The following is a 22841-nucleotide window of genomic DNA, read 5'->3' on the forward strand; positions in this document are numbered from 1 at the left end:
CATCTAATATTCCAAAAGCTCTAGGAGTCCCAAGATAAAATAGCCCAATGGGCTACAAGAAAATGAGATGTTGCTAGCTTTAGCTTCTCCTTACTCATTGGGCTATAAGAAGATGAGATTTTTTTCCTATAAATAGTATAGAAGTTAAAAACAAAAAACCAAGTACCATATTGTCTTCACTCTTCATTTTTACTAATAGGTTTTTTTTTTTTAATTAATTTATTTTTTTATAAAATTCCTATTTTACCCTTAAAAAACGGATACGCGTTTAAAACGCGTTTAAAATGGATTCTTTTGCAGTTTCCCTTTTTTTTCGTATTGTATAATAGCATGCGGGAAAACGCGTTTTAAACGGCAAAAAAACGCAAACGCGTTTAAAACGCTTTTTAACTAATAGTACTTGAGAACTGAGACTCGCCAGGTCCAACTTGTTCTACCAGTCAAACGAGATGGTCGAACATTTGGACCGCCGGCCTTTCAGCCTAAACGGTCCAATACCGGTTCAATTTTAGAAACAATCCCAATGCCCCCCATCCCTTTTGATAAAATAGCACTGTATTTTAGGAAATGGCATTTTTGTAATTTTTTATAATACTCTATTGGGCTGAGTTTTCCATATAACCAACCTGGTGGTGAACTGGTGATCAATCAATATGGACATACCAGCGTCCATCAAGGTTTGCCACATGGCAAGGGATCATGGGCTAATGGAGGTGGTGACGATTCACTAATAAATGTAAGATCTATATTTTAATCCATTAAATAATCACGGCATTATTGGGGTTGTATCAGGTGGGTCCTACATGGAAAAGGACTTCTCAGCGGGCCACATAAAGTGGATGGTATATGTGGTGGTGGTGAATCGGGCTGAATGGGCAGCCCACCAACTTTGTCCCCCATTGCAACCGCCGACGCCTCGTTGGACGTTTGGTTCGATGTTCGCTTATCTACAAGCAAAGAATAAATTTAGAAGAAGAGAGAAGCACAGAGAGAGAGAGAGAGAAAGGAAGGGAAGGTAGGGGGAGAGAGGGGAAAGGTTTCATTTTACGTCTCCTTCTCTTCTACCCTCTTCCTTTCTTTTGTTTTCTGCTTCCTGCATAATAGATATACCAGTTTGTGGCATTCGCATGGTTATCTTGTGCCCTTTTTGACAGATTTGATTTGGGTTCGTTGCGTTTCCTCCTGGGTTGTTGTTCTTGTCGGTGAAGATGATGGTTGCTAGTAGTTTTGATCTCTGGCAGAAAGATGCGTTCTTCTCTGCGGCTGAGGAGGTTCAGGAATCCACAGACATGTATGTTGTGTTTTACGTTTCAAATTTGTTCTTTTTGAAGGGTTTGGTGTTGTGGGTAGGGTTTCTGGTTATTGATTGTTCTGTTAAATTTGCTGCATTGTTTTCTTTTGATTGATGGGTTTTATTCCGTTCCTCTTTTCGGCGTTGGTTTGATTTGTGGTTGTTGTGACTTGAGCCATTTGAAGGATTTTTGTCAGTTGGATTTTCCTTGTTTGGGATTTATTGGTTTTATTGGGTTATGGTTTATGGGTTAATTTGGATTTCAAATTGGATTTTTCCAGAATGGAATCGGTGTACAGGACTTGGTTAAGGGAGAGAAGAGAAGGGACGGGACCAGAGGATTCAGAAGAGCTACGTAGGGAGCTGCAAATCACTTTAGGCACAGCGAAATGGCAGGTTGGTTTCTGATTTTTTTTCCCTCGGAGTTAGATATCTGCTATTTTATTCTTACAGATCTTTACAAATATCATCTGCAGGTTACCAATTTGATAGACCTAGTTCTATTTTCTCTTTTCGTTCCTTCAATTTTTTATTTTCTTTCCAGTATTGCTTATATTGTTAGAGTTGTGGTCTCTTAATCAGTTGGAAGAGTTTGAGAGGGCTGTCAGATTGAGTTATGGAAATCGTTCCGAGCATAATACAAGTGCCAGGCATAAACAATTCATTGTAGCCATAGAGGATCAGATATCTCGTGTGGAGAAGGCACTAAGGGAATCAATGTACGGGGAAGGGAAGCAACCCATGCGATGGGTAAACTTGGATGAAGAAGAACGCGATGATTTAGCTTCATTTCTTTCTAGAACTCCAGGAACCTTGAAAGGTACCAAGGTTGAAAATGTAGAGCTCAGACCTTCCACAAACAACTCTCTTCAGGAGGGAAATCAACAAAGGAGAAAAGTTCGAGACTTCCATATTGATGCTGCCTGCAGAATAGATATACCAGATTGTGTAAAGGATAATAAAGAGGTTGTGAGTTTTAGGCAAGATGCTAATTATGCAGTAGAATTAGAAACAAAAAACCATCCTGGAACCAAGGATGATTTAAGCTGTCAAGTGGAGAAATCAAATGGTCATAGAAGAACATGGAGTACACCAAGCTTTGCTGCTTGGAAGATTGTAATAGCAGATGAGGATGAACAGAGAAAAACATTGGTGGCAAGTGATGAATCCACAATCAAAGAAAAGGGGTTCAAGAATAGCTTCCGGAAGCAGAAAAGTGGAGAGCATCTCCGGGCAAAAGAAGGGATATCAACTTGCCTTGAATTGAAAAGATTCAATTTGCTCTATCAGGTTAGATCACCATTTTTTCTTTTAAGTTAGTCCTCGAATTTTGTTTTATATTTCACTTACAAAACTAGCTTCCAAATGTTTGATGTACCTTAGTTTAGTCATCACCTTGTTAGAGCACAGAGTGGTTATAATAGATGCCTGGGAAATTCTAACATGTGCACATTTTGCAGGTCTGCGGACGGTTAGGTGGATCTCAAAGACAAATACAAGGTCCACAGCGCATGCAGTTTAGCTCTCTGAAGCTTACGCTTGTGGCTGTACTAACTATTTTCTTGATTGGTATGCTCATGATCTTAATTGCTTAAATCAGTGAAATACATAAATGGCCACTCTAAAGGAGAGTTTAACTAATCAAAAACTTCATTGGTCTAGAATTGTATTCTTGACCAAAAAAATTAGAAATTATTTCGGTGGTTCTCTTTTGCCTTTTATTTTTTATTTTTATTTTTATTTTTTTATTTTTTTTTCTTTTTCTTGTGTGGGTTGGTTTGGAGAGTTACAGAGTTGCAAAAAGAAAGAGATAGAAAAACTTCGTAAAGTGAAAAAATGTGATATCCCTGAAGTGCATCATCTTCAACAAATTGTGTACTCCTTCCTATTATTAACTTCAATTTTGATAATAAAAGAAAAAAAAAAGCCTTCTAAAATTTTAGTAGACATCTTATAAAATGGCCATAAGAGCATCCCCATACTTTATGAATAAAATTAAAGGGAATTTAGAGGGGGAAAAAAAAACTAATACAAGAAAATAATAATAATAAGAATAATAATAATACAACAACAACAACACAGCATACAGATAGAAATTATAGCTGAGATTATGATGGAGGAGAATAACATAAATGGGCTTATTTTAGTGGAAGTAAGCCTTGGGTTGGGTTGTATATATGTTGAGCCTTTGGTCCAAGGGGTTTTCATTGTGTTTGGTTATTTTAATGGGCCTAAATATGGGGCAAGAGATAGGACTACATGATTACTTAAGATTGGCTTAGTCTGAGTCATTTGTATGTTAGAAGTTAGCTGAGTCAAGTCCTAGAATTTTTAGGAAATCTGGTTTTGTTTTACGTTTTTTAGTATATGCTATGGTTTCAGAGTCCTAGTTTGCATAGAAGTGTTAAATACTAGTCTATTTGGCTTTCTAAGTAGTGGAATGTGGCCTAACTTACTAGTTTATGATTATTGAAGGTCTAAAGACTTGGCCGTGTGGTTCATGGTGTGTTTGGATGAATTTTCAGCAGTGCCTAGGTAGATTCTCAAGTGCAAGAGTGGATTTTCTTCATGGTTTAGGTGGAATCATGCCATATTTATCCTTCTTATCTGCTAATTCTTTTATCAACAATTTTTAGGTCTGATTTTCTGATGCAGTATTAAAGACTTACCAGCTTAGGAAGTCCAAGAAGAACCAGGCCTAACGTGGCCCAGTTCTAGTTTATAAAGGCTTAATGTGGCCTGTGTTCACTCTGTTTAATTTAGGTTGCTTTGTTTTATTTTAAGAGTGTTAAGTTCTGGTTGATCTGGTGGTCCAATGGTTCAGTTTAATTTATTTTATTTTCTTTTAGAGCTTAAGTTATCGGTCCACATTATCTTATTTTCTTTTAGAGTTTTAAAAGGGATGGGACAGCTTGTAAGGGGGAGATGGCTAGGAGGTATCTTAGTCCACTTAAAACTGTTGTTAGTTGCTGTTATGAATAAAGGATGAGGGGCTCTACTGAACCCCACATTTTGCCATTATCAAAGTTGTTGTTTGCTTGGCTCTGTGGTTAATCAGTGTCTCTCCTTGTGATAAATCAAGGCCGCTATTGGTGGTGAAGCCATTCAAATCTTTGCGGTGAGAAGCCCTGAGAAGCCCAGGTTCTGCTCTCTCACCTTACTGATTTCTTCTTGAAGATTATCTAAGCTGTTCCTGTTCTAGCCTGCAGTTGAGATTCAAGTTCTGTTCCTGTGATAGAGAATTCCTAGTCACATCAGTTTTGGTGGAAATCAGGGTAAGATCTGTATTCTGATCTCACAAATCTCATTTTATCAGTTTCCGAAAATACGGATCTCATAATTCTATTGGCTGATTTCAGTGCTAATTATATGTTTGATAGTACTGGTATGAAATCTGAAACCTGATCATCGAAATTATTCGTTGACTAGTCAAAATTGAGTTTTCCTACTTCATCAAGGTATTTTCAGATTCAGCAGCTCTGACCCTTGGATCTTGCGATCATTTTAGCACTTGTTCTATTTTTGAAGGGGACTCAACCAGGGTCAAGGATTAAAGTATCGGTATCGGTCGCCATATCGGTCGGTCAAAATTAAGATACGTATCGGAGGGTATCGTATCGTATCGGAGATACGCTAAGATACGCTAAAGATACGCATATAAATGGATAGGGAACACATTTTTATACACTTTTGCATAAAAAAACAGTTAAAAAAAGTTATATATAACATGTAGAATGCATAAATACTTAAGTAGAGGGTATCGTATTGATAGACAAATATATTGAGTTGAAAATGTTCAAAATGATGAGGGTATCATATTGATAGACAAATATATTTTTTTGAGAAAAATCAAAATTTTCCATGGAAGTTGTAGAACACTTGTTTTTACATAACATATAATAAATCTAAACATTTTTAATCATTGAGCATGAGTAGATCTAAGAAATTTGAAATAAATTGAAACCCTCATTTTCTCTTGAAAAAAGTTTGTAAATCCTTATAAATCCAATGATTTTATGTAATAATGATGCACAAAATGTGATTCTAAGTATGATGAACTAGGGGTGTCAATTCGTGGCCCGAACCGACTAAACCGATCGGGACCGACCGTTTATAGACCGGTCCAGCCTGGACCGTTTATTAAACGTGTCAGGCTTGAGCCCGGACCGTTTATTAAACGTGTCGGGCTTGAGCCCGGCCCGTTTATAAACGGTCGGTCTTGGTTTTGCTACTTGGACCGTCGGGCGCCCGACCGAGACCGACCGTTTAACACCCGATCGAGACCGGCCTATTGTGCACTGGCCTAGCCCGACCCTTTAATGATTGTAGAATACCTATTTTACCCCCCAAATTAGAAAGTAAAAACTAAAAAGTAAAAACATGTTCATATTTTAAATAATGGTTATATTTGGTATCATTTATTAATTTATTGTCATTTTTTTGGGTTTGCATGAGTGGGCCGGAATATAAGAGCACATTTTAAAGAGGGTCCGTTTAAAAATCGGTTAAAGCCCGTTTAACATTAAACATGTCCGTAGCCCAATTAAGGCCCGACTAAAGCCCGATTAAGGTGGCCCGATTATAGTCCGAGGCCGACCGACCGAATATAAAGTGTACCATGCCCTCAATAACTAAGCCCGATTAGTTAAATGGGCGGACACAGTGTAGCCTTTGAAAGTCTTCAAGCCTGATTAAGCCCGACCGAAACCGAACCGACCCGACCGGTTGACACCCCTATGATGAACCTTAGATTTGTAAAAAAACTTGAAAATCTAAGGTTAAAGTTGAAAAAAGTGAGTAAAGATTCAAGAACTTACTATTCAAAATTTTCAACTTTCAAGTTCAAGGTTCTTCTTAGACTATGTTTTTCTCATTCTTTGAACCATTCACTTCGACAATGTTTCTTTCAATCTACCATTTGAGTCTCCAAAAAGGTATGTGAATCAAAGGGGAAGAAAGAAGAGAAATATAGAAAACTATTGGTGAGAGTTTGAAGTGTTTGTTTCAAACAACAAAAGGCACATTCACGGGAATTTTCATATTTTTAGTCGATACATACCGATACGGTACCGATACAGTACGATACGGCTCGATACTGCACGATACGGTCGATACATACCGATACGGTACCGATACTCTCGGGAATTTTCAGATTTTCAAAAGTTCGTATCGCAGAGTATCGTACGAATCGGTACCGATACGATACGGCACGATACGATACGTACGATACGGTGATACGCAAAAGGGGGCCTAAAATTCTATGTAGCGTATCGGTATGTATCGTGCCGATGCCTACCGATACGGATACGTATCGGCCGATACGGCACGATACGCACCGATACTTAAAACCATGACCAGGGTTATCCAGTATTGTGGTCCTGTTCTGTTGGTACTGCAACTACAACAACATCCAAAACCTTATCTCAACTTAATGGCGTCGGTTACATGGGGATTCCAAGCAAGGACGAGCATAAGGATCCATGCAAAAAGATTGACGGGTTATGGCTAATTATAATAAGTGCCGGTTGTCAACCTGACGCACCACTACAAATCAGCCACAGGCTTATAACGACTACTGATGTATATATATCAGAATCACATTATTTCTTCACTCTCACATTGATCCTTTTGGCCTGAAATTCTATATTTTATATTTATGTTAGATGTTCTCTAATATTCAGTTGATAAAGTTCTATTCTGGTCTTCAAATTCTCAGTTTCCTAGTTGCTGGACTAGAATTCTTTTCTTCAGTTGAGACCCAATCCTTTGCTTGATCAATCACAAAATTTTCTCATTTTCACCGGTTTTCTGTTGAATATCAATTTTCTTCTTTACTCAAATTTGAATTTTGATTGCCCAGTTTTCTCTGTTTGGGAGATCTATTGTTTGCAAGACACTTTCTAGTCTCTGTTGGGACTGGTTTGCATTAGATGAGTGGCAAGCTGCAAGAACAGAAGTGGAAAAAATAAACAACTGAAAAACTTCATGCAGGACCAATAGGGGATGATATAAGTGGAAGTTACTGGAGATTGTTTGATAATGTGTAGTGACTGCAACTGGTAAGGGAAGGTATGGTCGAAGTTGAAAAAAGACGTGCCATTAATTTCTGTGCTTGTAGTGGTGTAAGGCTGTTCACCTAAGCAAACAGCCCCAAAATAATTCACGAACTCCAAACCAAACGCAGAAATCAAGTTAAAGGTCTTACCAACAGTTGTAACAAACCAAATCTGGAAAACAGGGCCGAATAGGGAGAAATTAAGGTACTCACAAACCATGGGTCAGATGAGCCAATAAATCTGGTCGAGTGGAGTTTGTGTTGGCCTCAATAAGATCTCCAAATATGGCTGGCAGCAGGTCTGTGTAAAGGCAGCAACAGGGAAGAACAACCCTTAATTGAAATTAGGGTTTGCATGAACTGATTGGGGGAAAATTGATAACTCCAACACCAGGCCTCCAAAGGGCAAACCCTCTCCGTCGAGTGGTCCTCTAGGGACCCTTAATCGCCTCCTAAAAGGGATTCAGCAACAGGCCTCAGATCTGGGATATCTGAGAAATCGATCCCAACTTCCTAAACCTTGATTCTTGATGTATTGATTACATTGTTTGGCTGATCTTCAAACTCAACTGCAACTGGTCTTCAAATAATCACTCAAACACTCTCTCACAACCAGCAAGCAAAATAAAAGAAGAATTGAGAATATAGGAAATCGTGGGGTAGTTGTGGGTGGGGTTTGGGCTTTCTCAGCCCTAGGTCTCACCCATAACTATCTCAGCTGTTGAAAGGGGAATTCTTTCTCAGAATTAAAATAGACATTGCTGTAGGTGGGGTTTGGGCTTTCTCAGCCTTAGGTCTCACCCACAACTATCTCATTGTTGAAAGGGGAATTATTTCTCAGAATTGAAACAGACAATGCTGTAAATTTCATTAATCGATATCTGTCTCTACAATTACAAAGGCTTCTATTTATAGTTGAGGCTTGGACACAATTACATAGAAAGAACTAAATTAGGAAACAACTGAATTTAGAAGCTCCTGACTTAAAAGTAAAAAATTTCTAAAAGAACAAAGCTTGTTCACTAAGAAAAGAATAAAGACAATAATAGATCCTTCTAGAAAACCAAAACCTAAACTCCAACTTGTATTTGACCAAGTCAAACACTAGAAGGCAAAAATACATCTGTTATAGGAAAATTAGGAAAATTGATAAAGAGAAAAGTGGTGTTTCTGGAAGCTGCTGATGGCTCGAATCGATGCAATCTGTTGGGGCTTCTAGAAGAGATCATATGAAGAAATAAGTGAGAAAAGATAGCTACTTGATGGGGGAAAAATAAGGCCTGGTTCGATGGCTGAACTGAACTGAACCAGGATTGAACACCAAAACTTGGCTTGATGGACACTACTGTTGGGCTGCTTTCTATCCTTTCTTTCTCCTTTGATAATGCATGCCAAACATGTGGTCAGCATGATCATCTACATCAGATCCCCCCCTCTTATAATCATTCGTCTCCGATAAATGGAGGAACGACATATAGCTCTCCTAGAGATCTTGATTAAGTTGCTGAAAATCTTCGGCATGGATCCAAGTGCTATCACATCCTTTCCACATGGCGAGGAACGAATAGTATCCCTTACCACCACACCTGATAGTGAAATTGTTGTTGAGGACTTTTTTAACATCATCATTCACTGGGGTCACAAATTGGGGAAGCCGTAAGGCATGCTCTGTATCACCTTTGCCGGAATGGTGGCCTACATAGAGCATGAGGTTGGCAACTTTGAAAACATTGTTGATCTTTTTTTTTCTGGAGGCAACTCAAACATGTAGGCATTGGGGCCGATACACTTCAATATCTTGTATAGAGTCCAAGTGATAGAGAATCCTTAGGGAAGAGAGGGGAGATCAGAGTAGAGAGGGGAAAAGGGAGAATCACATTCAACACATTCTTTCAATAATCAAAATCACTCTCTAATTCTTCAATTGATTACAATTAATATATAGGAAAATAGGAACATGAAATTAGAAACTTAACTGGAATGGAAACTAGACTAAACTAGGAAACAACTATAAAAAGGAAACCAAAGCAAGGAAGTAAATCCTACTCCTACGTTCAAGTCTGGAAAATAAAAGCATGAAATAAAATACTAAGTAAACTACTAATTTTATTTCCAACCCTTGTTGGACCAAAACCCTGGGCTGGACCGATTCTTTTTGGCTCTTGGCTTCCAAAGCCGGTCATGCTGGTCCAACCAAGAAAAGGCAGTCGTATATGCATCACCAAGGTTCGAAAACTCAGCGGAATCTCGAATATTTCGGTTTTTTTTTTTACCAAAACAGAATTGCATACGAAACACAAAATGACATCATGTCGATTGTATTTCGGCCATCTCACTGAAATTTCAGTCATTTCATTTCGAAATTCCGCTCATTTCGGTAAACAGAAATGCACTATTTCATTGACAACTCGATCATCTCAGTCATTTGTTTCGCTCATTTTGCTAATTTTGACTATTTTGGTAATTATCCCCTTAAAATAGTAAACAAAAATGTACTATTTCGTGAGGTTTTATTGTTACTTTTCGACAAAACTCATCTACTCATGGACGAGTTTGTTTTAATACTGGGGATTTGATGCAAATGCACACCCGTTGACTAATCCAAACCCATTGGGGTATCTAGAAGGAGATGAACTGGATCCATATTTGAGCTTTGGATATAGTAGTATCTTTTAGGATTTTATTTCTATTTTCATGCAATCTTTTATTTTTGGTAGCTTAAGTAGGAGATAGCTATTAGGATTTAGTTTCCAATTAATTTGAGTTTCCAAATTATATTAGGTTTCCTTTTAATGTTAAATACATGTAACCGAACAATTAGAGATCAGATTGAATAGAAGGGAATAGTGAGCTGTGGTTTGAGAGCCTGCAAGCTGTATGGCTGTGTGCACAATTATCTTCTTCCCCCCTTTCTTTAAGCAATTTCTCTCCCTCCTCTACAACACTGAGTTCATCTTAGGGATTTCTTCCATTCCCTACTGGCCCTCCATCACCCTACTTCTGAATGTGTCATCAAACTTTATCTTGTCTTCGATTTTCCTAACTTCCTCTGTATTCCTTCATTCATAATGGCAGCCATGACCTTCTGCACCTTACTAGGGACCCTAGGGCATTTGACCACATTCTTGTATCTGCCTGCAAGATGCCACTTTAGTCTAGTGGCCCACCCCCATGATCTTCCCACAATATTTGTTTTGTGACTTCTTTTTATCATTTCTAGTGGGTACGCCATCCCTCCATGCTATGTGTCCTCTCCCATCTCCTCCTTGAGCAGCCATTCTGTAATCTCTTACACTATTGCAACAAAAGTGCTACATTATTAACTTTTCTATATCAGTTAAAACTTCTATGACAACAATAAGTCTATTTTTGAATTTTTACTAAATTCTATTTTTTTTCTAGTTAAATTGTTTTTTTAATAGTTTTTAAAAGGGAAGTGGTTCTCTATCCAGGAGCGTGGCCTACGCCAGTGCTTCCTATGTTTATCTCTCTCCTTCCTAAAACAAGGGGCAAAGATTTCTTTTCACATGGGAGGGGGAGGATAGAGAGACACTACACCAGCGCTCCTGAACAAAGTTCTTTTAACCTTTTTAAAAATAATAATAACCTGACCAAAATTTAAGTATGGAAGTTATGGAACAACACATTAATCACTATTTTTTAGTTGAAAAGATAAAACAATACTTTCAGAAGTCTTGATGATTTTTTCAAACCAAAACAGAATTTCCTCCTATTTTCAGAATTGTTTTGAAATTATAAACTGTTTTTTTAATTTAAAATAATTAAGAAGTTTTTTTTCGGGGAAAGGCTGGGCACGCTAGCACTGTATCCAGCATTCTGTTTGCCACTCTCCTCCCCCCTTGGAAAAGCCCCCCTTCCCCTCCCATAATCCCATCCCAAATCCTTTGGTTGAGCCGCTAGCTTCAAGAAAGCTGGCGGCTTACCCAACCTCTTCCCATAATTTTCAGTCAGGAAAAAAAGTGACACCATGAGGCTACAAATCAGCCAACAGTGTCCAACCAATATATTCAAAATTTTATTTAAAGAAAATCAATGTTATAAAGCAGAAAAATTTAAAGCAGATTAAATCCAACTCCTTGAAGTTGTTGATTGTCCTATGATATCCAAGATATAAAAATTAAAGCACAACATTATATTTACCTTATTTTTTTGCAAAATTCAGGTTTAGGGAAAAGGCATATACCTCAAAGTTTGAATCTTCAACTAATTTTTTTGCAAAAGTTAGCTTTAGGGAAAAGGCGTATACCTCAAAGCTTGACTCTTCAACAAATCTCACTCAATTGCAGCAAATCGGTGTTGTGGATGTGTTGTAATATCTCCAACATGTTCTACCATGATTTGGCTTAACAACACAAAAACTGGGGAGTTTTTGCAAATCCCCCTTCTTTCAATCAAGATAGTGATTTTAAATTGAAATTTCAACCAAAAATGTCGAATTTGTTTGGTTGAAACTTGGAATGTCTGTAGGGTTGACTGGGATTTCATTTTGACTTGTATCAAAATCGCAAAAAACCATGAAATTTCAGTCGAAACAAGAAATTTTTTATTTTGGTGATGCCATCTATCATGTGCAGTATTAGGGGTAAAGAGCTTTCAGAGATTTCTTCCTTCCCCTTCTGTTGGGGTTCTGAAAGGAACATAATAATAAATGCACTTGTTCAAAGATAAAGCAATCATCCTTTGATATCCATTTGGCTAATAGGAAACCCAGTTGAGTCTTTCTAGAGTGAACATTGCGTGGTATCATGTAAATGTTGGGAAAATGAGGCGAACTTGATCTTTTGAAGCATTCTATATGCTAGTCTAGTGGAGTTAGTGGTCCTCAAAACTCATTCCAGAACGCCAAAGATGTCAATGGAAAAATGTATCTAAAAACGTGTACCTGCATATCCTGGTAATGGTACAGGCTACGTTTTACCATTGTAAAAAGTTGTGGTAACCACATAAATGTTGGGACCTCATTGTTTATCTTTCTATATGTGGACTGGACCTTTCTCACAATATTGTCATTTCCCATTTTATATAAATAGCATATTGTTCAGTTGTGTTTGCCAAACTAGAACCTCCATCTAAGTTATGAATGTGCTGAATATTCCCTGGAACACTGGTCAAAGGTGCTCTTGTTTGTTTATCTATTAAAAAATGTTCAAACCCCAATACAATGGGGTTACAGATTTGACATGGGCTGAGACAACATGTGCTTGGCAAATCCTAAGTTGCCATGATCAGAAGCTGGATGTTGTATTTTTCCTCATCATTTCTCCATTGGCTAAAAAATGAGGGTCATAAATGGATGGAGTCTACTTAATATTTCCTCATTATTGAAATCTTCAAACCTATCTTCTTTGTTTCTCTGTTTACATTTCTGTTTGCTAGTGAAGTCAGTTATGATTCCTGAGCAATCAAATTTTTATACTAGATTCTGCTCCTGTTTCCTTTTGGATTCAGTGGCAGTATATAGTGAGAGCTTGGTCGTATCCAACTATATATATGGCTTCGGATTTTGATATTAGTAATAAGTATGAGTTAGCACCAGTAGTCCCACATGATGCTATCTGCAATTTTATTTTCACTGAACTCAACTGAAACTTAGTTTGTTCATATGATAAAGAATCTATTTAAAGAATCTGTTTCACAGCCTGTGGAGTAACAGTCTGCCGAAAGCTCAGTTGTGGAGTCTTCTTCATTTTACTCCTCACCATCACTATTCCGGCATAAAACACTATCTTGGATGGTATTGAAATGCAATCAATAGGGTTGATACTGACAGAATCTGGTAATATTATATATCCTAAGTAGAGTCTGTTAATATCTTTGGCCCTGCTCTGTAGGTGTCCTATTTATGGTTTTTTTTTTTGGGGGGGGGGGGGGTCGGGTTGGTTGGCTGTTGCCTAGGCATGACCATCAAAGGGAGTCCATTGTGACAGGACTAGAATTTGAGTTTCACTTCTCAGTTGAGCACCGTAAGGTGACTCTTGCCATCAGTGTATTTTGGTAGTACAAAATCCAACATCATAGTGTATCTTGGCAATACATAATTCAACTCCAAAGGCTCCATTTGTTTCTGCATAAAATAGTCAGGAGAGGATTTTACTGTAAAATCTATTTTCCCACCTTTTTTTTTTTTTTTAAATATTTCTAAAATTTTCAGACTATATATTTTTCAAAGTCTTGCCTTGTAAAATTTTCAACATCTGGAGAGCGCCCTTTGAATGGATACACATGGCCTATGTATTTTTGGGATCATCCATGTCCACATGATATATGGTTCTCACAACCATATGACTGGGACTGCATGATTCAAATTTGGATAGGATTGAGTTTTTATATAATTATTTTAAATATTATGCCATGTAAAACAAATGGAAAACATGTATTGGAAAGTCTTACTATGGCATCTTACATCAGATTTTACCAACTAAAAAGAAGCATTGTAAAAATTTTCAACAATGCAAACTTTTACCAAGTACAAATTGTACACGGAAACAAACGGTGCCTTAAAGGACAATTATTCATATCGTGGATACTGTTTGGTCTCTTTTTTTTTGGGTGGGGGTGTATGCAGAATAATCCCGGATAAAAAATGGTGAGACTAGTACTTAACAGGATCTCAGAACAGGGAGCAAAACAATAATTGAAAGAAAAGCAGTAACTTAAGACAGACAAATCAGAAATAGCCCAAAGTCTCAATCAAATGGTCTATTCTTTTGGTGGAACAGATTTGTAGAATCTAAACAGGTAGTTGCAGAGTACTATTTGCTACAAGGATTTTAGGTTGTAGGTCTAAAACTGTAAGAATTGATCCAAATGTTGGAAAATCGCTATGAAATCTGAGCACAATCCAATTGGTATCTTGTATACCCTTGTAAGCAAGAACAAAACTGAACTGAATGAAGAAATAGAGTATCTGCAGGATATAGAACCTTGTAAGCAAGAACCAAACTGAACTGAATGAAGAAACAGAGGATCTGCAGATTATAGAATTTAGAAGGATAGGTAGATAGATAAGCCCCACTTGGAATCCGTGTAGACTTAACTTTGTTAATTGCTAACATAAAAAAGACTAAACTAATCCTAATTGACTATTCTCGTTGTCTTAGATTCACCCCATAGTTTTAGGCCAATTAAAGTGGCATATTACAATGATTGGTTCAAGGGCTCAACATGTATATAACCTAACCCTAGACTTATTTTAACTTAAATAAGCACAGATGCAAAGTTTTGATATGTGGAGAGCTCCGTTTTGTCTCCTCCCCTTTCCCCCTCCCTCAGCCAACCACCCCACTGTCTGATGCCTCCCCCTAGTCCTCCTCCGGCGGCCTCCGTCGCAGACCACCCCTTCACCCCTCCACCTTTGTTGCCATCCTCCTCTACTTCTGCCACCGATGCTGCGATCCACCCTTTTGCCCTAAATTCTGCTCCCCCCAATACTCCCTCCTTCATCGGTGCCTCCCTCTGAACCTCCTGCCCCCTCTGTCCCCCCTAAAACCTGGACCTTCGTTGTTTCCTCCCACTCCCTCTCCCTCTCCCTCTCCCTCTCCCTCTCCCACCCTTCTTGCGATGGCCTCTCTCTCCTTCATCCCCCCTCCTCCTATAGGGATTCTCTGATTGGCTACTATCTGGCGGATGCTCTTGATTCTGAGATTGCTAAATAGAAAAATACCATCATTGGACACTTCTTAGGTTGGTGCCCCCCTTCTCGATTGTCAAAGCTTTGCTCTCTCGTCAATGGAAGGCCTCTAGCATGCTGTCATTTTTTCCTTCTTGACAACGGGATCTTCATCTTCAATTTCTCGAATGAAGAAGACAAGAATTTTTCCCTTGAAGGGGGCCCTTGGTTAGTTGGCAAGAAGGCCATTTTCCTCGAGCAATGGGACCAACACCTCTCCCTCAATAAGATCAACGTCAAATCCATTCCTGTTTGGGTTTCTCAACTTGCCGCTGCATTTCTGGTGTGCGCACGAGATCAGTATAGTGGGACCAATGATAGGCAAGCCATTTTACTCAGACCACAGAACAAAACTCCAGGATCGACTGGCGTTTGCAAGAATCTATTTCAAAATCTCTGCCGATGCTGAACCTTCTTCCTTTGTGATTGTGCATGACGATGAAGGGTTCTCTTGGCTCAAGCTGTCCATTATAACTGGATGCCCCCTCGGTGCTCCTACAGCAATACTTTCGGGCACGCCTCATCAATCTATGCCCCAAAAAATCCTGCCGTTGAAGCCACAGTATCTACAATTGCCCCCTCTGCCAATCCCCTCACTACTATCAGTGTTACAGAAGCTCTCGTTGCCACTGTTCCGGCCCCTGTAAGGAGTAGGTCTCAATGTTAGCATCCCTGTCGGAACCATAGCCCTATGGTGAATCCCGATTTCCTTGATTCTAGGCCATCTTCCCTTGGACCGTTGGACTTTGCGTCTTTATCCGTTGGGTTCAATCGCTTCAAGCTCCTCTTAAATCACTCTTGCTTTGATAGCTCTAGCATGTCCCCTCACTCTAGTTGTTCGACAGACCTCGCCGCTCTTCTTTCCAGCTCTGAGGTTGTTCCTCTTGAGCCTCCTCCCTCTGTCACCCTCTCTGCCTTCGTGAACATCCCATCTGCTGCATCCTGTGTGATACCCCCTTTATGCTCTTAGCTCTTCTTTACCTTATTTTGACCATCTTATTCCCTCTGATGGCCTCCCTCCTCTCCTGCCTCTGCCCTCCTCTGACCCTTCTTTGGTGCGGACAGGTTCTCTAACCCAGTCCTTCGAACCTTCTGACCCTCCCCCTCTTAACCCACTTAACCTTTGCTTGCCCGATGGCCCATTGAAACCCTCTTCTCTTAACCCACTTACCACTCTCCTTCAACCCATTTGCCCTATGCCCCCTATCCACCGGGTCTCTCTCCTTGACCAGCCAACCTCATCGAGGCCTTGACCTGTCATCTCCCTTGCCCGTACAACTCCTCCCTTGCTTTGATGCCCCCTGCATCCACTTCCTTGACGTCTCCTCTGCTGGCCTTCTCCAATGGCATTTGCTATCCTCTGTAACCTCACGCTTTGGAAGGCGTCAACACTAGCCTCTACGATCCTGCCGTCGCTGCCTTCACCGCCAACAGACCACCCATCCTTTGTTTTGGTCTCACTGTCGTGCGAGCCCTCCAGCTCCCCTCCCCACATTGGATTGTGACTCCTCCGATAACTTGCCCAATCATTTGCTTGCCTCCGCTGATGGGGACCCTTGCCACGACTGCTTCCTCATATTGGGTTGACGCCTTTGCCCAACTCCTCCACCTTGTTACTGCCACTAGCGACGATGATCTTATGCCTGCCATTCCGCCTAACAAATCTTTAGCCAGCAGCAATCTCGCCTCTGAGTACGGCAAACTGCGGGAGCGACAGGCACATTTGACGCCCCCTCTGCAGCTCAAGCTTCTTCCTCAGGCCTCTTGCTTGGGATTGACATTGCCCCCACGTCTGATCTCCAATCAACGACCTTGACCGCCACCAATATGCACCTCATGATTCGGAATTCTCGGGCTTCCCCTGAGATCTCCCCCACTGCTTCCAGCACTGGATAGGCCCCTCCTGCCCTTGACGGTAGACTTGCTAGAAATGTTGCTGGTCACCCTTGTGGCCTCTTTGCCCCTTGATGCAGATGCCATGGATTGGTTGGACCGAACTGACACACTATGGAGGCCCAAGCCAAGACAACCAACCCAAACCGATATTCTAGTTTGGCAAGGGTTGGTAGTTGATAATTAGGGAAGCAATCTTAGTATATTTGATTCTCTTTGTTTTATAAGTCGAGACATAGGAGCAGTATTTTGATTTCCAGTTTTTTCCATTCTTGAGATGTATTTCTCTTATTTATATGTAATAGCTGGACAATATTGGGTAGATTTGAAGAACTGAATTGAAATTGGATGAGTACTTTTTTTGGTTGGAGCTATAGCCGAACCCTTGTTCTCCCTCTATGAAATTCTCTCATCTCTTCCCTTCCCGTTCTCCTACTTCCTCTTTATTTCTTTTGCTTTATCTCCATTATTTTTCTGGTTTTCTTTGCATACCCTATTCTAGGCGATGCCTACCAGAATTGAAAGAAATCTTCGCTGAAGTTTTATTTCCACTCGATTGACCCTGGGGTTTGGGTTGAGAGTAGGGCTCTCATAGGCAATCAGAACCTTGGAGTTTCTTCCCCAAGCCCTCCTCTGTTGTGAGCAGGTCAACCGATTGCAGGTTATGGTTCTCCTATCACAGCCAGATCTGAATAACAGGGACTATTGTTCATGTTTGCTTGTTGTTTGAAGTATTTTTCTTGTCGGAATCGAGAGGCCAGAGGGTTTCTAAGCTTCGTCTAAGATTTGGGGTTGAATTGATGAACCTAGAGGGAGTTCTCACCACCGCAAGCTTTCCCTTTGCTGATGGGCTACGTCGTGCGATTGCCACCCTTTATTAGGAACTTCAAGTTATTTACGGAACTGTCATTATTCTTGATATTTGGTTATTTCACTATTGAATGGGTCCATAAGCGAACCAATTCTGATTTTAGAACCCGGTTCTGCATCACCCCTGCTACAATGACTCTTGTCCGAACTCCAAATCAGAAGCATCCCAGATCCATAATGTCCGTCTCTACCAAGGGTTCCTCTACCCTGAATTCGACTCCTCCTACCTTGTCCTTCCCCCTCAAGGAGTATCAACAAAGACCAAAAAGATCTTCTACCTAGGACTTCCGTAGTCTAGGTTCCTCAGAACATTTGTTGCCAACTATCCCTTCTTCCAAATGCCTCCGTGGACAATTTGGAATGTGTGTGGGCTCAATAGCTCGGCCAAGCAGGCCTCCATCTGGTCCTCTCTTCGTGCTTCTCTTTGCTGCCTCCTTGAAACCCGTGTTCTTGAATCCAATGCCTCGGTATTGCTGCCTCCGTAGCTCCTTCATGATCCATCCTTTCTAATTATGATTATTACCCTAATGGCTGTATCTAGATTCTTTGGAATCCCCTAAATCTGCCATCTCCTCCTCTTCCCAATCTATTCACCTATCAATCTCCACCACTTCTGACCCCTTTCTTTCTTCTTTTCTGTTATATATGCTCTCAATAGTGCAAATGACAAGATGGCTCTTTGGGCTGACCTGCGAGCCTTTGCCCCTTTGGTTGCCAACCTTCCCTTGGGGTATAGCAGGAGACTTCCATGTTGTTAGAGCCAGTCATGAGAAGGTCGGGGGTTCTCCCATTGATCCCTCTGCAGTGGATTCTTTTAACGACTTCATTATTAACATTGCTATGAATGAACTGAGATGGTCTGGAGCCAAGTTCACTTGGAAAAATAGAAGTGGCTTGGCCCGCATAGCTTGTAACCTGGATCGAGTCCTCGTCAACGAGGCTTGTCTGCACTTCTTTCCATCCTCCCATGTTAGTTTTGACGTCCCTGGTATTTCTATCCACTCCCCTATCTCCTTCCTTATCAACACCTTCTCCTCATTTGGCCCCAAACCCTTTAAATTCTTTGTATGTGGTCCCTCCACAATGATTTCCTCCTGGTTGTCTAGGCTGCTTGGGTGATCCCCGTCCACGCTTCTTCCACTCCCCTCGTGGCCTTCGCGAGAAAGCTCAAGAACGTTAAATCTGACCTCAAGATTTGGAACATCAACACCTTCAGGAACATCTCTTCAAGAGTTTGCTCCTGCCAGGAAAAGCTTGATGATATCCAGTCTCACCTTCAATTGGACCTTCTCAATGTCTCCGTTGCTATCAAAGAAAAAGTTGTCTCAGAGGAGCTTTCCTCCCTTCTCATTCAAGAAGAAAGCTTTCTCTGGCATAAATCCCGCATTAAATGGCTTGTGTTTGGAGATTCCAATTCCTCCTTCCACAAGTCCCCCAAAGCTAGAACTAATGCCAACTCCATTTCCAAGCTCATATCCAGAGATGGTTCTCCCCCTCCTCCTTGATGATATCAAAGATGGGGCTGCCTCATTCTTCTCTGACCTCTTTAATCCCACTTCCTTGGTCCTTACTCCTCCCATTCCTCCCAACCTCCTCAACAAGTTCATCCCCCACATCTTCTCCCCTTCCTCCAAGCTATTTCTTCGGATGATGAGATCCTCTCTGCTATCCTCTCTTATAAGTCCCAACAAAGCCCAGGATTTCAGTATGGGGTTCTTTTCCTCCTGCTGAAACATCATTCGCTTAAACCTCATTCTTGCTATTAGAAGCTTTCTCCTCAATCCCTGTCAGATTAAGTGGATCGACCACACCTTTCTCTACGTTATCCCCAAGAAAGAGGGGGGTTGAGTTTGATGTAGATAAATCACTTAATGGGCTTATTTTATTGCAAATAAGCCTTGGGTTGGGTTATGTATGTGTTGGGCCTTTGATCCCATGGGTTTTCTTTGTAATGAATCACTTTAATGGGCCTAAAATATGTGTAGAAAGTAGGAAAACGGGATTTAATTCATTAGTTTAGTTCGAGTTCTGTTTTGAATCTATTTCCTTTGTTATTTCAGTTTGAGTCAGTTTAGGTTTCTCTATTAGTGAATAGTTAGTTATCTACTCCATGTTGGAGTTGTAGTCTAGTCCTATTTGGAGTCCAACTCCTATTATGTAAGGTCTAATCCTACTTGAAGTCTAACTTCTAGTTATGGTATGACTACTAATCTACCCTCTATATATGGAAGAGCTAATGTACTCTCAATTCTCAGATTTGAATAATGAGTGATTGCAGTCAATTGCTTAAACAGCTGAGATAGCTGTGGGTGAGAAGCCCGGGCCGAGATAGCCACTCCTCTCCCACATTCCCCTTGTCATTCCTTTATTTTTCTGCAAATTATTTACTGTTATTAATTGTTTAGTGTAAGAAGAATTTAGATCTGCCCAAGTCTTCAAAGTCAGAACCGATAGCCAAGAATTCCCCATTCTTGAAGTCTGCAATGTCTCTCTTCTCCTCTATTATGAATCTTATCAAGGATCTATTGTTAAAGGGTTGTTAGAAGTCATTGTAGGACTACTAAGTCCTCCTCATGAAGCTGTCCAGATCACCCAGTTGCTGTTCCTGTAGAAATCTTCAGATTCTCTCATAGGTCAGATTCACCAGCCGTCGGAAGACTATCAACTTTGGGGCTTTTGTCCCTTCCCTGGGCCCTACAATCGACCAAATTTGCAGCTCAATTGGAGCCCCACAGACCCGGCTGCACCTCTCTCTCTCCAGCCCTATCGCAGGTCATTCTTTCTCCTATCAGGTTGGTTTTGGGCTGGTTTTGCTCCTGCATTGCTATTGTATCCTTGGGGGTTTATTTGATGGTCTTATTCCCTTGTTTCTTGGTTTCATTTTCTGGTTATTATCAAGTTAGCTATTGGGTGTTAAACTGTTGTTTGGGGTTATACATTGTGGGGTTTAGCTTCTTGTAATCTACTCCTGCATTAGAGTCCCTGTCTGACTATAGACCCATCTCTCTCCGCAATTGTACAAATTCATTGCCAAGATTATGGTTAACAGAATTCAAAGAGTCATTGACTCGCTTGTTAGTCCTAACTAATCAGCCTTTATTACGGGAAGAAGCAATGCTGATAATATCATCCTCTACCATGAGATTGTTAGAGGTTTTGACTGTAAATCCCACTCCTCTGCTACTTTGCTTAAGATTGACATTCATAAAACTTTTGACTCTATTTGTTGGGACAACATCTCCAACATCTTGGTCCAGATGTCCTTCCCACCCTCCTTTGTTTACTAGATCCTCTCTTACATCTCGTCCCCTTCCTTCTCAGTTCTCATCAATGGTAGCCCTGTGGGTTCTTCCCCTCCTCGGTTGGCATTAGGAAAGGTTGGCCCCTTGTCTCCTTTCCTTTTCTCCGTCGCCCTTGAGGTCCTCTACCGTTTCATTCAATCTCTACCAACCTCCACCTCATCTCCCCCATTCCCAAACGCAAACCCATTCTTCTCACTCATCTTGCCTTCGTTGACGATCTCATGATATTCTTGAAGGCTGACCCCTCCTCCATCTCCTCCATCATGTCCTCCCTACATCTCTTCCAGTCCCTTTTTGGTCTCCACATCAGTCTCCTAAAATCCAGGCTCTTTCTCTCAAGTGTTTTTGACTCCACCTGTTCCCACCTTCTCCAGATCATGTGGTTCTCCCTTGGCTCCTTTCTAGTCAAATACCTTGGTCTCTGTCTCCTCCCTTCTTGGCTCTCTACCCAGCATTGTTCTCCTATTCTTGACCTTCTGTGTAACTCTAGCTCTGGAAAACCAAGCTCCTCTCCTATGCTAGTCTCCTTGTCCTCATTCGCTCTGTCCTCCAATCCATGTACCTCTATTGGGCGGGCATCTTTATGCTTGTCTGTTATCAAGTCCATTGAGTCTTCTCTGTTTTTTCCTTCAGAGAGGTTCGGACACCCATCGGTTCCTTCACCCCTTGAGCTGGGATCAAGTCTGCCTTCCCAAAGCTGAAGGAGGGCTTGGTATCAGAAGGATCAAGGAGGTCAATTGTGCTAGCATTCTCAAGCTCATTTGGAAGATTGCCTCTAAGAGCAAAAGTATCTAGGTCTCTTGGGTTTATTCCTCCCTCAAAGGCAACTCAATCTGGTCTGCTTGCCCCCCTCGGACGCCTCTTGGATCTAGCGAAAAATCCACTCCTTTAGGCCTATTGCTTTGGGTGCTCTCTCTTGGTCCATTGGTAATGGTTCCAGAACCTCTCTCTGGCTCGACCCTTAGATCCCGCAGGTATCCTCTTGCCTCTCGTATCCCCTAGGATAATCTACTCCTCGGGCTTGAGCCGCAATGCCATAGTTTCCTCCTTTCCGTCCCATGGTATTTGGTCCCCCCTTCCTCCCTCCGCCCCATCCTCCAGGACACAGAGAAAGGGATGACCTCATTGTTTGGACCCTGTCCAGGTTCTCATCGGCTTCCGCCTGGATCTCATCTGAGTTAAGTTAAAGCCCCTCTCATTCCTTGGAGAAACATCATCTGGTTTAAATGCCACATTTCCTATCACAGTTTCACTACGTGACACACCCTCTCCAACTGCCTCCCCATGCAGTCTTTTCTCCTTCACCAGCATATCCAGGCCTCTCGGGCTTTTGCTGCCTCAGCTGGAATGGCATTGAAGATGTAGATCACCTCTTCTTCTCCTGCCCCTTCTCTTAGAAGAGAGTTCTCAGTAATTGCTGGCCCTCTCGCAGACCTATTCTTCCTTGAGTAGAGAATGGATCTGGGTTGACGTGACATTCTGTGGCTTCTCTATTTGTGACATTGCTGGGAAGCTCGCCTTTTGTGCTACGGTTAGTCATATCTGGATGAAGCACAATCTGTGTAGATGGACTTCCAACTTTCGCTCCTTCAATCAGATTTGGAAGGTCATCTACTTTGATTTTAGCTCTAAGCTTGGCTGCTTGCTCCATTGATCCATCGTCGACACCCCGAGGAACAGGCTTACTGTTGTTTCTTGGGGTCTCCCCATAGATATCATCACCATCACCATCTCCACCCA

General features: G+C 41.0%; 1 protein-coding gene across 11 annotated transcripts in view; it reads left to right on the forward strand.

The window, feature by feature from the left end:
• Positions 1 to 891: 891 nt before the first annotated feature.
• Positions 892 to 22841, forward strand: part of LOC122078769 — a 23782-nt gene continuing 1832 nt past the window's right edge. For 2 of the 11 annotated variants that reach the window (XR_006140180.1, XR_006140176.1), the window contains exons 1-6: positions 892 to 1291; positions 1573 to 1687; positions 1874 to 2581; positions 2752 to 2860; positions 4374 to 4432; positions 4501 to 4566. Coding sequence is in view for 4 of the 11 variants with exons in the window: in XM_042644896.1 (XP_042500830.1) it covers positions 1209 to 1291; positions 1573 to 1687; positions 1874 to 2581; positions 2752 to 2860 (1015 nt within the window). In the remaining 7 variants the exon portion in view is untranslated. Of the gene's footprint in view, positions 1292 to 1572; positions 1688 to 1873; positions 2582 to 2751; positions 2861 to 4373; positions 4567 to 4650; positions 4819 to 22841 lie in introns of those variants that run through there. The other 9 variants (XR_006140181.1, XR_006140177.1, XR_006140179.1 and 6 more) reach the window with 6 other exon arrangements.

Source organism: Macadamia integrifolia, chromosome 5 (assembly GCF_013358625.1).
Source record: "Macadamia integrifolia cultivar HAES 741 chromosome 5, SCU_Mint_v3, whole genome shotgun sequence".
NCBI classification, from domain to species: domain Eukaryota; kingdom Viridiplantae; phylum Streptophyta; class Magnoliopsida; order Proteales; family Proteaceae; genus Macadamia; species Macadamia integrifolia.